The sequence below is a fragment of the Barbus barbus genome (assembly GCF_936440315.1).
Source record: "Barbus barbus genome assembly, chromosome: 9".
NCBI lineage: Eukaryota > Metazoa > Chordata > Actinopteri > Cypriniformes > Cyprinidae > Barbus > Barbus barbus.
This window is the reverse complement of record NC_136737.1, coordinates 2769009-2788060: the sequence shown is the minus strand read 5'-3', so window position 1 is coordinate 2788060 and position 19052 is coordinate 2769009. Positions and strand designations below refer to the sequence as shown.

At 37.0% G+C, this 19052-nt stretch overlaps 1 protein-coding gene across 1 annotated transcript; it reads left to right on the top strand.

Moving 5' to 3' along the window:
- Positions 1 to 307: 307 nt before the first annotated feature.
- LOC306874557 (NACHT, LRR and PYD domains-containing protein 3-like) lies at positions 308 to 18586 on the top strand (the record flags this gene model as incomplete). Its single annotated transcript, XM_079424698.1, has 13 exons — positions 308 to 779; positions 3334 to 3438; positions 3726 to 3815; positions 4167 to 4274; positions 4466 to 4550; positions 4803 to 4998; positions 5091 to 6912; positions 7620 to 7790; positions 8215 to 8388; positions 9329 to 9499; positions 12102 to 12275; positions 17377 to 17550; positions 18421 to 18586. The coding sequence occupies exons 2-13, from the start codon at positions 3395 to 3397 to the stop codon at positions 18584 to 18586; spliced, it is 3375 nt and encodes a 1124-aa protein (XP_079280824.1). The 5' UTR covers positions 308 to 779; positions 3334 to 3394.
- Positions 18587 to 19052: the final 466 nt, after the last annotated feature.

Here is a 19052-nt window from a genome sequence, read left to right as displayed (position 1 = left end):
GCTCTGAAAAGCTGCTTTGCCACGATTTGTGTTGAGAAAAGCACTATACAAGTAAACTTGAATTTAATTGAATTTGTTGTTTTAATTGAAATATAGCTAGTAATTTGAGCAATTCCTGCTCCAAAATAAATAAATAAATAAAAAATCAGGAACGTGGCACTGGATTTACATTTTGATGGCTTTAATTTATTACATGGGAAAAGAAGTTCTGATAGTGATTCTGAAGGGAGAAAATGTGATGATGGCGGAAGGAGGAACCCATGTTTGTTTGTGCTTCACACACCTGTCCAGCTGGTGGCGGTAATGAACTAAAGCTGTTTGACAAACACCGGGAAACATTAGAAGAAGAACCCAGGTGTGTTGGATCATGTTTGCTGTATCAGACGCTGATTGCTGCTAACGCCCAGATATACGCACTTTTATTTTAAAGTGTCTGCTTTTTTAGAAAATCCTTGCTAATCTTCTCCTGGTGTTACTGTTGTTTTAAACAAAGAAATAATATGGGTGCATGAGTATTCTTAAACGCTTAGCTGTGAATTGGAATATATATATATATATATATATATGTAAAAGAGATACAAATTCAGCTTTAACAAATCAAAATGTGGATATCGGTCAGTCAATATATTAAAACTGGATCATGATTTTCTCCGAGATGGAGTCGTATCAGGTGACAAACATCAGTCGTGAAGATCTCGCAGGTGTTTAACAGAGATCAGAAACAGGAAGTGTTTTAAAGACTTCTGGATTCTGTTCCTACAGCACAAGATCAGCTGCAGGTAAGTCTGAATACTCCCATGATACACTTATTTGGGGGAATGATCGTATTTCATATATATATATATATCTATGTATGCATGATTCAAATATGAATTTATATTCTGCTTGTTCCTGAAGCCGCCAGACTCAAACACCGTTTAATGAGTTTATTAAACTAAATGTGTTTATTAAAGTGAATAATGTTGTTTTGAAAGTGTTTTGAACTTTTGTTTTTGTATGTTCTGCTGTCTTTATTATTTCAGATAACGCTGCACATAATATAAAACAAATTATATCGAAATCGAAAGTATTTCTAAATCAGGTATTTCCAGCTTGGGCAGTGTTTTATTTTATTTTTTTAGTCTGGCCTAAACAGTATCTGCACTGAAATAATTGTGACCAAAGGCTTTTCTGTAATGTTCATGCATAGGTCTGTTTACTCTTTCACGTCATGTGTTTTCTGATCAGATCTGATGTTAAAACTGTTACATTTACACTTGACCACATTAATGTGTCTCAGCAAAGAATATAAACCTGATCTTCTCTTCCTGATCTGTATGCAGATACAACAGAGTTCATGTGACTGAAAGCAACAGATTGGTTATGGGCTGCTATTATTGATTATCAGCTAATTTCAGCATCAAACACACAACAGGAGAGAAAGGCTGTGTTAGAAATGGCATACTTGCCTACTGCTTACTGCCCAGTACACAGTGCATACTGCCTACTATTTTTTAAAGAATAGTGTGTGAAACGGTAAACCATAAGCAACAACTGTTTCAGAGAAGTATGCTTAATTGTCACATGACAAACACAAACATTAATTCAGCACAGCTGTCAAGGTTGTTCCCTTATAAACAAACGTGATAACCATTCTTTTTACAAAGGCTTATTGATAAGGCTTCATACTAGTAAACAATGCTATATTGCTCAATTGAACTCATTTCATAATTGATAAACTTTACATATTGGACAGAACTGAACACTGATATTTTTGGCAGTTACACTATGTGGAAAAAGCGATATATTCTAGTTACACTAGGGCAAATAATGATAAATTCTGTTTAAAACTAAAATAACATTTTCTTTAGCAACAGGCGTGTAAATGGTAGTTAGGTGGCAGATATTTATAGGCTACTTCAGTACTGCAGTACATTATGAAACAGTATGCAATAACATATTGAGTGTAAATTGTCATATATACATTTTATTAGATGAATGCCACTTTATTGGGACAAAAACCTACCTACAGCTAAGCATACATAACACTGTATTATTAATTAGGCGTTTGATTTCCACTTTTCAAATATTGACTTAATTGTTTTGAAAATAAATGTCTTTCTGATGTGGTATGTGATGGGAAAAGGAGAAGCACGAGTTTGACAAAAGCCAGAATCGAACTCGGGTCGATCTCCTCAAAAGCTCACATCTTTTACTCACTGCACCACTGATACTGTGTCTTTTGCAGTGCTGTTTATCTCAGACAGGCATTGGTGGGCAGAGTTAATGTAAATAGCCTCTAACAAATTGGTCTATTTGTCCTTATTGTAAATACACTCCGGATTTGAATTCTGTTTGCATAATTGAATTATTTTTATATATTATATTGCTGCAATATTATAATTATTATTATTGTAGCGGCTTCCACTAAGACGTTATTGGTAATAGGAGTGAGCAAGTAATTGACGCGTAAAAAGTCCATGTAAACCCAAGTAAAATGCAAAGTGTCCTTTATTGTGCTCCAATGAATAAACGTTTTATTAACATTAACATTTAATTTTAACTTAATCTATATCTGTTCATTATAACACATGCCAGCACACGACAGACACAATGTGATCCAGTGATATTGAAATGAAAATACATTTTTACTTCAGCTCGTGGTAGAGTTTGATCATCCATTGAAAGGAATGTCCCATGTTAACATGGTTGTGAGCGTGACTCCGGAGCATGGTAAACTTCACTAAAACCGCGGGACACACACGGTTACGGACACCGCGGAATCAAAACACTTTATTTTGCTTGATGCCAATGTATACAACTGGTGAAAAACGTTTTTTAATGTATGACCCGTGGAATATCTCAGTGACGAATCTGTCTCCGTCTAACATCTGCTGGAAATCCAGGTAAACATACTAGCGTGCACGCGCACATCCCCAGTTAACACCATCCCCAGTTGATCCATAATACTGTGGATAACACACATGACAAGAGAAAGTGTTGCTCATAGAATTTGATCCATGCCATGTCCTAGAAAACATTTTTATAGACACAACTTTAGCACAGACGCTACTAATTTTAACTCTCGCGGACATTGTTTTTGTTTATTTAATCCAATCCGTCTGAGAGATATGAGAATTAATTGATATCAAGCTACAGGCCTAAAGCACAGAACAATGAGCGTTTCATATACTTATAAATGATCTTCTTAGTGGACAAGACTGCAAGTAAGTTTTCAGAAAGGGTTTATTGAAAGCGAATGTGTTTCTGAAGGTTTTTCTGTATTTCTGCTTCTGTTTTATTCTGTTGTTTTTCAACATATTGATTGATCTGATTAATATCCATCATCTCCAGGTCATACTGAACAGCAGATTGTTGTCTCATTAGTGCTGATCAATAACAGTTTAGCTGCAGTATGTCAGAGGAGCGAGGAAAGATGAGTCTCTCACAGAAACAGAGGTAAGACTGAGTCTGCTTTCAGAGAATCATTTTAAACACTGCTGGAGTTTCTCATGTTTCCTCTAAAAAACTAAACCTTAACAAACTTTGCTTTATATTTACAAATGCTTTGCAGAACTTCCTAATTAAAAAATAACAATAAACAAATGTAAGTCTGTAAACAAGAATGACTGCTATCTTTAAAACTCTGCAGATATTTCTGTGAAGGACTGGAGAGAATGTGTGTCAATATAAAACACAGATGAACCTCCTGTAGTGAAGTTTCTCTTCTCTCTTTGTGTCATTAGTGTAAGATCAGGCTCACATGTGTCTGTGAAGAGTGACCGGTCAAAGGATGGCATGCCGAACTTCAGTGAGAAAAAAACATCTATCAAAAGGTATTTATTATGTTTGACATTATAATATTGTGTTGGCTTATTTCTCCACTAAGATGCTTGTGATAGAAATGAATGAAATAAAACAATAAATCACTGATTTCCTCTTTATTGAACTCGGTCTGGAGCTTCGTTCCAGTAACACAATTACACAAGCAGCCATGGAAAATTAACCATGTTTAACCAAATTAACTTTGGAAAATAGATCATGCAGCCAAACATGAATGTTTTTCCATCTATTCATAGTCACAGATGGACAAATGCATGTCTATACTGTGTTTAATTACCGTCCTCAACATAAAACACAGATGAACCTCCTGTAGTGAAGTTTCTCTTCTCGCTTTGTGTCATTAGTGTAAGATCAGGATCACATGTGTCCAGCTCTGTGTCTGTGAAGAGTGACTGGTCAAAGGGTGACGGACCAGACTTCAGTGAAGAAACAACATCATCACAAACCAAACGGTATTTGATGTGTTTATTTCTGTTTACACATAGACTGTGTCAGAAAGTGTATCAGTGAATATTTATTATAAAACTTATAGTTCAAAAATTGATCAAAGTATTGTTTTTCTCTTTTCTAAAAATGTTTACAAGATATTTTGGTCATATTTGTTTAAAAACGCAGTATTTTGATTTATTTTATTTACTATCAGGCTTCAGGATGAAACATTAGATCCAGATTTACAGTCTCACGTGAACCACAAGCATTTTACAGACCGTCTCCTGCAGATCTTCCAGGTAATAAAACACATTTTCAATAATATTTAATAATTATAAACAAATGTTTTTGAATAAGAGTGTGACAGAACTTTTATTTCTAATTTCTCTTTTTAAGAACCCATAAAATAAGAATGAAAACCTATTATTATTATTATTATTATTATTATTTACAGCTAATTAACATTTGTCTCAGCTTTATTATGAATATTTTTAATTACTGAATAAATCATTTTGACCAAATATAGATGATTTTTTTGTCTTGCTTTGTAGGATCTTGAGAGCAAAATGATCAAATTTCTAAAGAAAGAACTGGAAAAGTTTAAGAAAATATTACAAAAAGAGGACGCTCAATACTTTGTAAAGGATTTTAATGAGAACAGATCCAGTATCAAAGAAGCAGCTCTTGATCTCACGCTCTACTTCCTGAAAGAGATGAAGCAAGATGAAGCTGCTGATACTCTAGAAGGTAAGAGACTCACGATCATCTGTCAGATTGTCATTTATAAATGTAGGAGAGAAAATAAGATTAAAAACATCTGTGTTTCTGTTTCTGTTTAGATGAGCTGTTCATCATTCATCAGCTAAAATGTAGCCTAAAGAAGAAGTATCAATGTGTGTTTGAAGGAATTGCAAAGCAAGGTGACTCCACACTTCTGAATAACATCTACACAGATCTCTATATCACTCAGGGTTGTAGTGAACAGGTCAATACTGAACATGAGGTAAGACAGATTGAAGTTGCTTCCAGACGTCATGAAGCACAGGAGATACAGGTTGAGTGCAAACATTTGTTTGAAGCTCCTGAACAAGACAAGCAGATCAGAACTGTACTGACAAAAGGAGTTGCTGGCATCGGAAAATCAGTCTCTGTGCAGAAGTTTGTTCTGGATTGGGCCGAAGGAAAAGAAAATCAAGATATCAGCTTCATATTCCCTCTTCCATTTAGAGAGATGAACTTAAAGGAGCAAGAAAAACTAAGTTTGATGGACCTTATAACTCAGTTTTTCCCAGAAACAAAAGAACTGAACCTTACAAGAAGAAATCAATTCAAAGTCCTGTTCATTCTTGATGGTTTGGATGAATTTCGTCTTCCTCTAAACTTCAATGGTAATGAGACGTGGTCTGATGTATCATCACCAGCCTCTCTGGATGTTCTCCTAACAAACCTCATCAAGGGAAATCTGCTTCCTTCTGCTCTCATCTGGATCACCACCAGACCAGCAGCTGCCAGTAAGATTCCTCCTGACTGTATCGACCGGCTGACAGAGATACGAGGATTCAATGATGCACAAAAGGAGGAGTACTTCAGAAAAAGATTAATGGATGAGAATCAGGCCAAAGAAATCATTGCTCATGTTAAACAATCAAAGAGTCTCTTTATCATGTGCCACATCCCAGTCTTCTGCTGGATTTCAGTCACTGTTCTCCAGAACATTTTAGAGGAGAAAAGAAATAATGTGAAAAATAATCAGGCTGATGATGCCTCCAAAACACTGCAGGACTCAAATACTGAAGACACTCCTAAGACTCTGACACAAATGTACACACACTTCCTCAGATTTCAGATCCAGCAGAGCAGACGAAAGTATGATGGAGAATATACACCAGATGTTTCCTGGGATAAAGATGCCATCTTTTCACTGGGGAAACTGGCATTTCATCAGCTGGAGAGAAACAATGTGATCTTCTATGACACAGATCTGGAAGCCTGTGGTATTGACGTCTATAAGGCATCAGTGTACTCAGGCATGTGCACCCAGATCTTTAAGGAGGAAACAGGGATCGTTCTGGGTACCATGTACTGCTTCGTTCACTTGAGCATTCAAGAGTATATTGCAGCTCTTTATGCACATCTGTTTCTAGACATCAACAAGAAATATGTGTTTGATCAAGACTCTACAGAACAGGACAACAAAAGCATGATTGATTTGCTCAAGACTGCAGTGGACAAGGCACTAGAGAGTGATAATGGACACCTGGATCTTTTTCTTCGATTCCTCCTTGGTTTGTCACTCCAGTCCAATCAGCGACTCTTACAGGGTTTGATGACACCGCAAAATGGAAATGACCAGAGCAAAAAGGAAATAGTTCAGTACATCAAGCAGAAATTTGAAGCTAATCTGTCTCCAGAGAGATCCATCAATCTGTTCTACTGTCTGAATGAACTGAACGACCAAACTCTGGTGAAAGAGATTCAGACCCACCTTAGCAAAGGAAGTCTCTCATCTGCTGATCTTTCACCTGCCCAGTGGTCTGCTTTGGCCTTTGTGTTGTTGACATCAGAGGAGGAGCTGGAGGAGTTTGAGCTTCAGAAATTCAAGAAATCAGACGAGTGTCTCATTAGACTATCAGCAGTCATCAAAACCTCTAAAAGAGCTCTGTAAGTTATTTAATGCATTGTGTCATGTTTTGTTCTCATCTTAAAATTGCATTTATCTTTACTGTTACATAGCAGGTTTGGACACCCCTGATCTGTAGTGATTATTAACCATATGCCAATTATAAGTACATATCTCTTTTAGGGTTAAATCAAAACACCTTTTGTTTAACTTTTTTCTTTAAAAATTACAGTCCTTTGGAATTAAAGTGCAGTGCAATGTTTTTTATTAGATTCACGCGTGTTTTATGTTGAAATTTCTCTTTTCAGCAAAAGAAGCTGTTTAGTTAGCTGCAGAAGAAGCACATCATGTTATTATAAAACACATTGTTCCAGTTATTTTTACTCAAATATGCAGTTCAGCTTCTTAAACTTCTGGTATAAAGGAGATATACTCTTGCATAACCTCAATGCATAAATTATTAACCTCCAGATTTTCCACCTCAAGACACTCATCTAGATAATAGAGCAGCACTTTTAAATGTATAACTCATTGCCATTTAATGATATAAACATATTCATTTACATATTTTAAGTTTTATTCAAGCATGCTAGTTTGTTTTATCTAGGAAATTTGAATCAACAAAACTTTAATATATATGCAGTATATTTACTGCTCATGTAAATATAATTTATATAAATTTAATTTTTGTATTTAACAAATATATTACATGTATCTAACTCTGTGATTTGACTTATTTCTCTTGTAGGCTAAATGATTGTGACTTAACAGACAAAAGCTGTCGTGCTCTGGCTACAGTTCTTGGATCAGATACCAACCTGAAAGAACTGAACATGAACAATAATAATCTGCAGGATTCAGGAGTGAAGCTGCTCTGCACAGGACTAAAGAATACAAATTGCAAATTAGAGATACTGAGGTACGTTTTGTGACAATCCCTAGTGTTTGGTTACAATTCAGATCCATCTGTTAACATGGACCTAGATAATTGTCCACAGAATTGAGGACAGAACTGCTTCAGCTCAGTGAAATTTGTAGGCCAGTGCTTCCCAAACCTGTCCTGGAGCCCCCCCTGCTCTGCACATTTTGTATGTCTCCCTTATCAGAAACACCCAATTAATGTTTTGCAGCCTCTACTAACGAGCTGATGAGTTGAATCAGGTGTGTTAGATAAGGGAGACATACAAAATGTGCAGGGCTAGGGGTCTTCCAGGACAGGTTTGGGAAGCACTGTTGTAGGCTTTAATTCCAGCATGAACTCTACATTCCAGGTCCTACCTCAGCATTTCAATGCGGTTTTGTGAGTGTTGAATGTGAATGTTACATTTTAATTTCTGTTTTAGGCTTTCAGACTGCAGTATCACTGAAGAAGGTTATAAAGCTCTGGCTTCAGCTCTGAGATCAAACCCTTCACACCTGATAGAGCTGGATCTCACAGGAAATGATCCTGGACAATCAGGAGTGAAGCAGCTCAGTGATTTACTACAGGATCCAAACTGTCAACTGAAGACACTGAGGTGAGACGTCATGAAATAATACTAAATAAATGATATGCATGTGAAGTATTTACATTATACATAAATATTATATTTCACTAATTCAATAAGATAAAGATGCTGCAGCTGCTTTTGTTTTGACGATAAATGTCACCACAGTTTAGTTGTGTTAAAAGTTACAGGTTAATCAGACAATTTGGGTCACTAGATGTGCTGATATTCAGTATTTGGGTGCCTCAATAACTATCATTTATGATTGTATTATTGTGGACATTTCTTATGAAAAAATATTCAGGGTGACTTATTATCCTGATTGTTTAAATGTTACTGAATGCACTGTACATTAATTTCCATCAAGCTCAGATTTACAACACTGTAGATCTACTACAGCAGATCTATAACAGGCCACAAACATGTGATGTGTGTCAGGATAATTCAGCACACACACACACACACACACACGTCTGAACCTGCAGTTCTCTCATAATGAGCAGAATTACTGTTGCATCAACACAGACATCAGTTAATAAAACTATCCAGAGATGATCTAAACCCAGATCATGTTCCTGTTAGTGGATCAGCAATCCAGTGTTTGGTGAATTCTGCTACATAATAATAGGAAGAGCCAGCATCAAAAGATCAACTAAATATATGGCTATGAATGCTTAGCTGTCACAAGCTACTTATCCCTTTGCTAACTTTCCTCATCTCCCGCTTAAAAGCCAGAAATATCTTTGAGAATTTTGAGACTCATGATCTAGTGAGCTTTTGCCCCCGAGTTTCTTTTAAAGAATTTACTTTTTACTTTTGTCTTTCTTAAAATAAAATATTTGTATATTTAAATGTTCAACTATTAAAACTTGAACTAGAGTTTTCGTTACAAACAATGTTTGATAATCTTTAAATGTTTTGTGATGCGATGCACATTGAATTGAATCCTGCTTCATCTTCTCTTCTGCAGGTTTTTGGGTCCTGCTGCAGATGAAGCCTGTCAGTATGTGACTGGAATTGTGGGTAAAAACCCGTTACTCCTGAGAGAGCTGAATCTGAGTAAACATAAACTAGGAGACACACGAGTGAATCAGATCGCTGCTCTACTGCAGGATAAACACTGTACACTCAACACACTGAAGTGAGTATCTTACATCATTTCATGTGTCACATGACTAGTAATGTTACAGTAGTCTGTTTTAATTCTCATTTGAGTCCGACCCCACGCTATAAAGCTTGGAAGAGCCAGGATATTTTTTTAATATAACTCTAATTATATTTGTCTGAAAGAAGAAATTAATATACATCAAGGATGGCTTGAGGGTGAGCAAATCATGGGGTCATTTTCATTTTTGGGTGAACTATCTCTTTAAGAGCTCAGGGGTTGGAGAAAATAATGTGAACACATTAGAAATAGACAGTATTTTATTGTTTACCATCATTTGCCTTTAATACAGCTTCCAACCTTCTTAGAATAGATTCATACAACTTTTGAATAGACTTCAGTTAAATTTAGTCTCTAACTTCTGCTGTGACTACTGAATGTCTACTTGGTCCAGCCCTATTTTGTGAAATATTCATCTAACAAATCCAGCGTTTTGCAAATAAACACAATTTGCTTTGCAAAGAAAAACCAATATAATGATAATTCTAAAGATAACTATATTAGTGTATTCTAAGTATATAATGCAGTTGTGTCATCTGTCACTAAATGCTCAATCTCTTTAAAGCAGAAATGATTCTGATTGGCTGTCAGTGTTTTGATTGTTCATCATTTTTTGTGCTGTTATGGTGTTGTGGCCCGCCGCGGTTGTTGCTGGTCTGGATCGCAGTCAGTGCAGTCAGAAAGGCTCAAACAGCAGAGTTTCAGGTGTCAAAGGAAGACTTTATTACAAAGTAACAAAGCCGAAGAGTCAGCCGCCACATCCACTGCCTCTCTGGTCTTTGTTTGTTCAGATGCTCCATTTTATACACTCTACCAATGTATCGACCTTGGTTCTTTCTATTTTTTACTTGTCATATCTTTTTGGCTCGCCACCATTATTTTGCCGCCTCCTCCATCCTTTATCTAATGGTGGAATATTGCTGAGGGCCTCCCCTTGTCTGGAGGCCATTTCATCCTCCTTGATGTCTGGTGGCCTTCCCTTGGTGTCTGCACCTGGCATCATGTAAACTCACAATGAACTACCATGTGAACTCACGATGAACCCACAGTCTATGCTACTTTAACCCATTTCTGTATTTTACTACTGAATTACACAATAATGGTTATAGTTGTTTTGTGCTATCTGCTATTCTCTTAGATTTAGGATGTACTCACACTAGGGGATCTGATCCATGCTTGAGCACGATTGACCCCCAAAGTCCAGTTCATTTCACAAGTGTGTCTGGTCTGTACCGTGTCCAGTGCTGTTGGTTTAACCATGCCCTGGTCCGCTTGAAGAGGTGGCTCTGGTGCGGTACACATGTAGTGTGATCACTAACCGCACCGGAGCATGGAACAGTTCATTTACTATTTTTGTATGTGCTATTATCATTATGACAGCAAACATCTTTATTACTACTTGGACATCACACTTTTCAATTAATTTAATTTCAAGTACGTTTAGGTTTATAATGGGTCTGGTTCTAATCTTATTGATGAACATGTAGTTAATTATTATAATTATTGTAGTTAATTATTATAATTATTGTAGTTAATTATTATAATTATTGTAGTAATTATCCTCAGCTGCCTCTGTAATAATCCTCTGATATCTGTCTGTTAGTGAAAGGACAACCGCACTTGGACTTTAGTACAAGGCAACTGTGCCTAGTGTGAGTATGCCCTTAGAACATTTTTTTTTTTTTTATATCTTTATTATTAGCATTATAGTTATCTTTGTCTTGGGGTACACACATACACAGACAGCTTTTTTTTTTTTAGGTATGCTTTTTTTCCCCACAAAAGCAAGATCACCTTGTTTTAATGTTAAAGTAATGCACATAGTAGTGCAATAATCATTTCAAGCATTTTGTATAATTTATACACAGCAAAACAGCATCTATTTAACTGAAAATCCAGGATCATCAAAAAGCTAACTGTGAAGATAGCACTGTGAATGATGAGATGGTTGTCAACAAATGGGATGCTTTATTTTATTCAAAATTAAATATCTTAAATATCTACGATTTTGGCGTTAATAAGATTATCCCAGGAAACCTGGCTTCCTCCACGATTCCTATTCCTTCCAACAGTAAAGCACTTGAATGCTTCAAGCTTATAATCAGGACTTCTGAAATTGGAAATAGGAAATGTTAATAGCACACGAAGGCACTATTATTCCTTATTTCCTTACAGGAATCCAGAAAATGTCATTCCCCAATTCTAGATGGAGTCTCACAGCTGCAGCTCACATGAATGAAATTGGCATGTCTGAACTAGTTGATACAGGAAACCAGCAGCAGTCTAATAAAGAGGCTGATTGGAAAAACGTATTTTATGTATTTTGAAAATACTAAGATTAAATGTATTTAAATACAAAATACATTAGATTTTTTTCCAAAGGTTGTTAAATACAAAATAGTATTTAAATACACGTATTTGAAATATTGCCCATCTGTTTGTTTTTCTGTTTTAAAGACCAAATTGTGGAAAATTATCCAAAGGTATTTGGGCACTCTTCCTCTGTTTTTTGTTTTATCAAGACATTGTGACTTTATTAAATAGTTTTCTTCTATCTTCTCTCTTTCTCTCAATGTAGGTTAAACAGCTGTGAAATGACAGATGAAGGTTGTTCTGCTGTGACTTCAGCTCTGAAATCAAACCCATCACACCTGAGAGAACTCAACCTGAGCTGGAATAAACTCGGAGACTCTGGAGTGAAAAACCTCAGTGATCTACTGATGAACCCACAATTCAAACTGCAGAAACTAATGTTAGTATCATTATACTCTACAGCAGTTACAGTGAGATTAAAGATTACTGTTTACTTTCATAAAGTCACCATGAAATCAAACTTGACATATATTATTTTTTATGGAATATTGCAGTGTTTAAATTGTTTATTTGTGCACATAATGCATTTCTAATTTATGTTCCCTCCTTATCTTTCATCTAAATAACTTTCCTTCTCCCTCACAACATCATCTCTTCTCTCCTCTGATGATGGAGCAGGAAAATCTGTCAATTACTGGAGATCACAGGAATAACAAACGATAGCAATCCAATTAACTGTTAATGGACCAAATTAAATCCTGACATTTTTGTTTTTATTTATTTTTGCATTCACTCAGACATACTGTACAATAAAGAATGACAACTGCAAAAAAAAAAAAAAAAGTTTATTGATGATAAAATACTCTTAAAATGTAAATTGTAATTCAGGAACAAAACTTTCTTGATTTCTCACATTTAAACTCAATTTTCACATTTTAATGCAGACCTGCCAACCTGTACACATTTTGCGTAGCGGGCACGCATTTTGACCTCAAAGTACGCAGGTACGATTTGTCACTTTAAACTACGCAAAAACCTGGTGACGCCTTTGTGCACGCACAGCAATGAAAGAGCACTTCGACCAATCAGAGCGCTGGGTTCATTCCCCATCTATAGAGTGGGATGATTGACAAATGCGTAACCTATCATTAAAAAGAGACTACAAATAGACAGAAAAACAAAATCCCGCTCGGTCTCGTGCCTTTTTTACTCCCGCCGTCTGATTACTTGCAACTAAGGTAAACGGGTTGTGGTGGATGTGGAAAGTTAAAATATTGAGTTGAGTTAACTTAATCCTCTGGAGTCGACGTGATCGCATTGATATTCTAGACGAACTGTGAACAGAATAAAAGCACACATTCATATTCAGTCAGATCTGCTGCGGTTTATTTGTGTTCATATAGCTGCACTCACTGAACAGCGTCCTAATATTAGGGCTTTTAGTCCTAGTATAGTATATAAATACTGATATATTTGCACTAGAGCTTCTCCCGTGTCTAATAAAGCTTTAATAAAGTCTTCCCGGATCATTCAGCTGCTGACAGAGCAGACAGTTACCATGTTTGAGTAACAGATCCACAAACAGTCTTTTCAACTACACAGTATTATTTCTGTATTACAGTCATTCATAAGTTAATAATTCAGATATAAACACTGATGTTTATGGTAGCGATCAAAATAGACCTTTTGAAAGTTAACTGGTGCTTCAAATAACGTTTGTGTTGATTGCATTGTTTGGCCGGTAGGTGGCGACAAGTGACTTAAAATGTATTTGTGATTGAATCAAGAGATTCGTTTAAAAACTGATTCATCCAGTAAAGAAACAAGTGAAGTATTTATGAGTGAGACATTAAATCATTCATACAGACCACTTTTTTTATCATTTTAATATGAACTAAATATACTGTAAATATATATTAATTTAAATGTTTAATAATTTGTTCAAATTAAACACTTTTAAATAGACTGCAGCAATGATATTTTGTCACACTTATTTTGTTTTGTGGGAGAATCGTGATCTCTGTTTGAGACAAAAAAAAATTGTGATTCTCAATTTATCCAGAATGTGACTGAGTGCAGACCTTTGGGAAATATTTAACATGAATAACGTTATCCTAAAACTACATAATTTTCAAGCTAGTTTGCCTATTCACCAGGGCCCGTATTCATGAAGAATTTTAATGCAAAAAGTAGCTACTAGTGACAAAATTCTAAGAAAATTCTTAGAAATGTGGGCGTTTACTCTTAAAATTAAATAAAAAATCCTAGTAAAGAAAAAAAGTAATTCAGAAAGCATCTTAACCCTTAAAAGAGGTCTTAAGGTCAAACTTGTTAGGAGTATGGACGAGGACTTTTAAGGGGCTTAAGAGTTTCTTTAACAGCGGAGAAAATGGACGAAAATGAAGAGGGAGAAGAAATGTGTTGCACACAATGCATGACAGTGAGTTAATAAGACACTACACATTAGTTCGTGCAGGGATCATGTGTGTGACTGATCTTATTAAAGACATGCTAACATCTCAGACACCGCGCAGAATTGCCATAGCGCCAGAAATAACTACATTAAAATATTTGGCAACTGGAAAAATGCAACTATGCAGCAGTGATGATTTGGGTCTGTTACAGCACTTATTAGGCTTATATGTCTCTGTTAATTTCCTATAAAACACAGTAAATATGCAGGGCCGGCGCCAAGGCGCCCAAACGAGTCACTGTGCCCCCCCACTTTCCATCCTCTCCCCTCCTTGCTGAACGTGATCGATTTTGAAAGCGAAAGTACAGATAAAACAGTGCACATAATGCGATTGCACGCTTTAGCGAGCGTCAGCAACTGCACGAGATCACAGATTGCAGCCCCCCTACCCCCCCCGACACACACACACAACGTGATTTGTGCCCAACCCTAGAAATTTAAATGCCCCCCGATGGAGGTGCCCTGGCGCCGGCTCTGTAAGTATGACAGCATGGTAAATAAAAAATAAAGAATATATATACATATATAATGTGTGTGTGTGAGAAAGAGCGAGAGGAAAAATTCCGCCTGTAATTTCAAAGTGAAGGCTTATAATATACCCTACTCTTAAAAGCACTCTTTTATTTCCTTCTTGACGACCAACCAATCACAGTCTTGTGTTATACATAGCAACGGGGTCAACCCCGCCTCCTCACTAAGATTAAATTTTTGTCTTTTCCTTACTCAGTGTTGCTCTCAGATCGGTCCCGAATCGCTCTTAAGCTAAGACTCCTACGTAAAAGTTTTTAAGCTAAATTAAGAGTTTTCTGAGAGGATTCTTAGAATCTTTATGAATACGGGCCCAGGCATTCAAGTTGGCAAAGCAGTGTAATGTTATGTGCTCGGTGACAGAGAAGTGTGTGTGTTCATGCCTTGCAGCTAAAAAACAAAAAAACATGACATCAGATGAGGACACTGACAGGGAGAGAGAGAGAGAGCAGCAGATCTAAAAGAAACCAAAAAGAGTCCATACACCACAGCAGTTCCTCACAAAATATCAGGATATTTGCCATCAAACAAATTTGCCATCAAACAAATTCTGCTAAGATGGCGCCGGTGAGATCGGCTGCCGTCACGACTGCTCCGACCAAACTTTGTCTTCTTTTGTTATTTTTTCGTATTGTTAACTATAAACACCGGTTTCTTTTTGTAAGATGGCCATTCTTACATACGACAGGGCCACTCTTATTTCTATTGGTGCACAATGCACTAACCTTTCGCCGTTTTTGAACCCGGACCCATCCTGGCCAAGCGAGATCCTGAGGAGGAACAAAGGACGCGACCCGTACCGGAGTCCTCGAGGGAAACGAGCCGGCGTCAGGAACAGGCTGAGGGCACGCGCACACCGCGCTCCCCTACCGAGTGTCCTGCTCGCCAATTTCCAGTCGCTGGATAACAAACTCGATGACCTCAGGGCAAGAGTCAGGTTCCAGAGGGACATTCGGGACTGCAACCTTCTCAGCACATACTTGTGCCAATGGATCTCCAGCTTCCTGAAGGACAGACAGCAAGCCGTACGGATGGGTAAACACACCTCATCCTCCATCACCCTAAGCACTGGAGCCCTTCAAGGTTGTGTTCTGAGCCCCCTGCTGTACTCACTGTACACTTATGACTGTGTGGCCACTTCCGACTCCACCACCATCATCAAGTTTGCTGATGACACTGTTGTGTTGGGCCTGATCTCAGACAACGACGAGACGGCCTACATACAGGAGATTAAGAACCTGGAGAGTTGGTGCCAGGTGAATAGTCTACACCTGAACATCAGCAAAACTAAGGAGCTGATAGTGGACTTCAGTACGAAGCAGGAGCGGTCATACCAGCCGATCACGATCAACGGGACTCCAGTGGAGAGAGTGGACAGCTTCAGATACCTGGGTGTTCACATCACGCAGGACTTGACTTGGTCCTGTCATACCAGCACCCTGGTGAAGAAGGCCAGGCAGCGTCTGTACCATCTGAGACGCTTAAGGGACTTTAGACTTCCCTCTCGGGTGCTTAAGACTTTTTACACTTGCACCATCGAGAGCGTCCTGACGGGCAGCATCACTTCCTGGTTCGGGAACTGCACTATGCAGGACAGACGAGTCCTCCAGAGGGTGGTGCGTTCAGCGGAACGTACCATTCACACCGAGCTCCCTGACCTGCAGGAGATCAACAGCAAGCGGTGCCTGACCAGGGCCAGGAAGATAGTGAAGGACCTCAGCCATCCCAACAATGGACTCTTTTCTCTGCTGCGTTCAGGGAGGCGCTTCCGCTCCATGAAGGCGAACACAGAGAGAATGAGGAGGAGCTTCTTCCCGCAGGCCATTCGGAGTCTTAACCACTCTCCACTATAATCACATCACCCCACACTTCCACTTTGCACATTTTCAAATACAATCTGCACTAATTTGTAGAAGGTTACGTAAGGATAAATGAGTGGGACTTACATACCATTTGTCTTTGTCTTTAGTATTCCTTTTACTCACTTATACACTTTACTGCACTGCACAGCACACGGACACTTTATCACTGACATACACTTTACTTTTTATAGAATCTATATAGAATCATATTCTATTTTTATTCTTCATATCTATTTTTATTCTCATATCTATTTGTTATTTTATTGCTAGTTTATTTCTGTATATATGTTTACTGTACTTTTTCTATTTGTATTTTTGTAAACTTGAGGTTTTTCTTAATTTTGTTGGACAATTTGTTGGACAGTCGTACAATACATTTCACTACATGTCGTACTATGTATGTATATGTATGTGACAAATAAAATTTGAATTGAATTGAATTGTACTCCAAAAAAATTCAAAGGTTGGCAGGTGTGTTAATGTTATTTTTAAGTACTTTTATAGTTGATCCTATATCTTAATCTACTTTGTTAATCTTTGTTTCTTCTGTTTTTGTTTATGGTCATATAATAAAGTTTTCTAATTATTGTACTGTATGACATTAACACATGATGAATTACTCTCACATGAACTTGACACTTTTTCGGATTCATTGTCTTTTCTCTTTCTGTCTTCAGTCTGTATGGATGCAGTATTACAGAGAAACAGTGTCTCATCCTGACTTCAGCTCTGAAATCAAACCCATCACACCTGAGAGAACTGAACCTGAGCGGGAATCAAATAACAAACACAGGAGTGAATCACTTATGTGACGTACTGAAGGATTCACACTGTAAACTGGAGAGATTGAGGTAAAGATCATTTACCAAAATGAAAGAAACAAGTGTTTTGGTATTTGACTAAAATACAATGAAAAATTAATTTTTTGTTCATATTTCTCCAAATGTAGGTTAGAATTCTGTGAAATGACAGATGAAGGATGTTCTGCTGTGACTTCAGCTCTGAAATCAAACCCATCACACCTGAGAGAAGTGGACCTGAGCAGGAATAAACTCGGAGACTCTGGAGTGAAAAATCTCGGTGATCTACTGATGAACCCACAATTCAAGCTGCAGAAACTAGAGTTAGTATCATTATAATCTACAGCAGTTACAGTGAGATTAAAGATTACTGTTTACTTTCATAAAGTTACCATGAAATCAAACTTGACAGATATTATTTTTATGGAATATTGCGGTGCGTAAATGATTTATCTGTGCACATAATGTATTTCTAATTTATGTTCCCCCCTGATCTTTCATCTAAATAAATTTATTGTCACAAACTTTACATCGATCTGATTTATTGTCTTTTCTCTTTCTGTCTTCAGTCTGTATGGATGCAGTATTACAGAGAAACAGTGTCTCATCCTGACTTCAGCTCTGAAATCAAACCCATCACACCTGAGAGAACTGAGCCTGAGCGGGAATCAAATAAAAAACACAGGATTGAATCACTTATGTGACGTACTGAAGGATTCACACTGTAAACTAGAGACATTGAGGTCAGTAACATTCACATACAAGAATCAAAATGATTAAAATCACTTCAACAGTTGAAACCCAAACACTTTATACTCAATATCTCATGATGAGTCTGAGTTCACTTTATATTTGTGTAATTCTTCACATTAATGATTTGTTTGTAAGATGATCTCTCTTCCTCTGTTTGTCTCTTTCTAGTCTTTATAACTGTGGCATTACAGATGTTTCTTCTTTAACTCAGTCTTTGAGAAACACAAAAGCACTGCAGTTTCTAAAAGAGCTTGATCTGAGATATAATATGATTGGAGACTCAAAGCAGAAGCTCATTGATGTGCTACGAGACTCAAACTGTAAACTGATGTGAGTAAACTTCACTTTGTGATATTAAAGAGATTCATTTACCTCTGATATGGGAACAAATATATAGTTTCAAACAATAATAATAATGATAATGTTTAACACAAAGGAGGAAAGAGAACAAAAGCACTCTGTCAGAGCTTTATACAGAAACAGCTGCTTTATTAATTACATCAGTAATAGTCAATCATTACAATTGGCTTGAGAAATCCTATTTAAACATTATTATTATTATTATTATTATTATTATTAGTGGTGCTTACCAACTTACTGAAATGCTACGATGTTCGCACAGCGGACGAAAAAGCAGCAAAAAAGTCCCATTGACTTACAATGACGGAATGTTCGTGAATTTGAATCTCAACTGTTACTTTCTCACACACACACACACACACTCGCACACACAAGCAGGCCCTTAGGAGCCCCTTCGCTCTCTCTCTGTAACTCACACACACTCATTTGAATAATCTTTT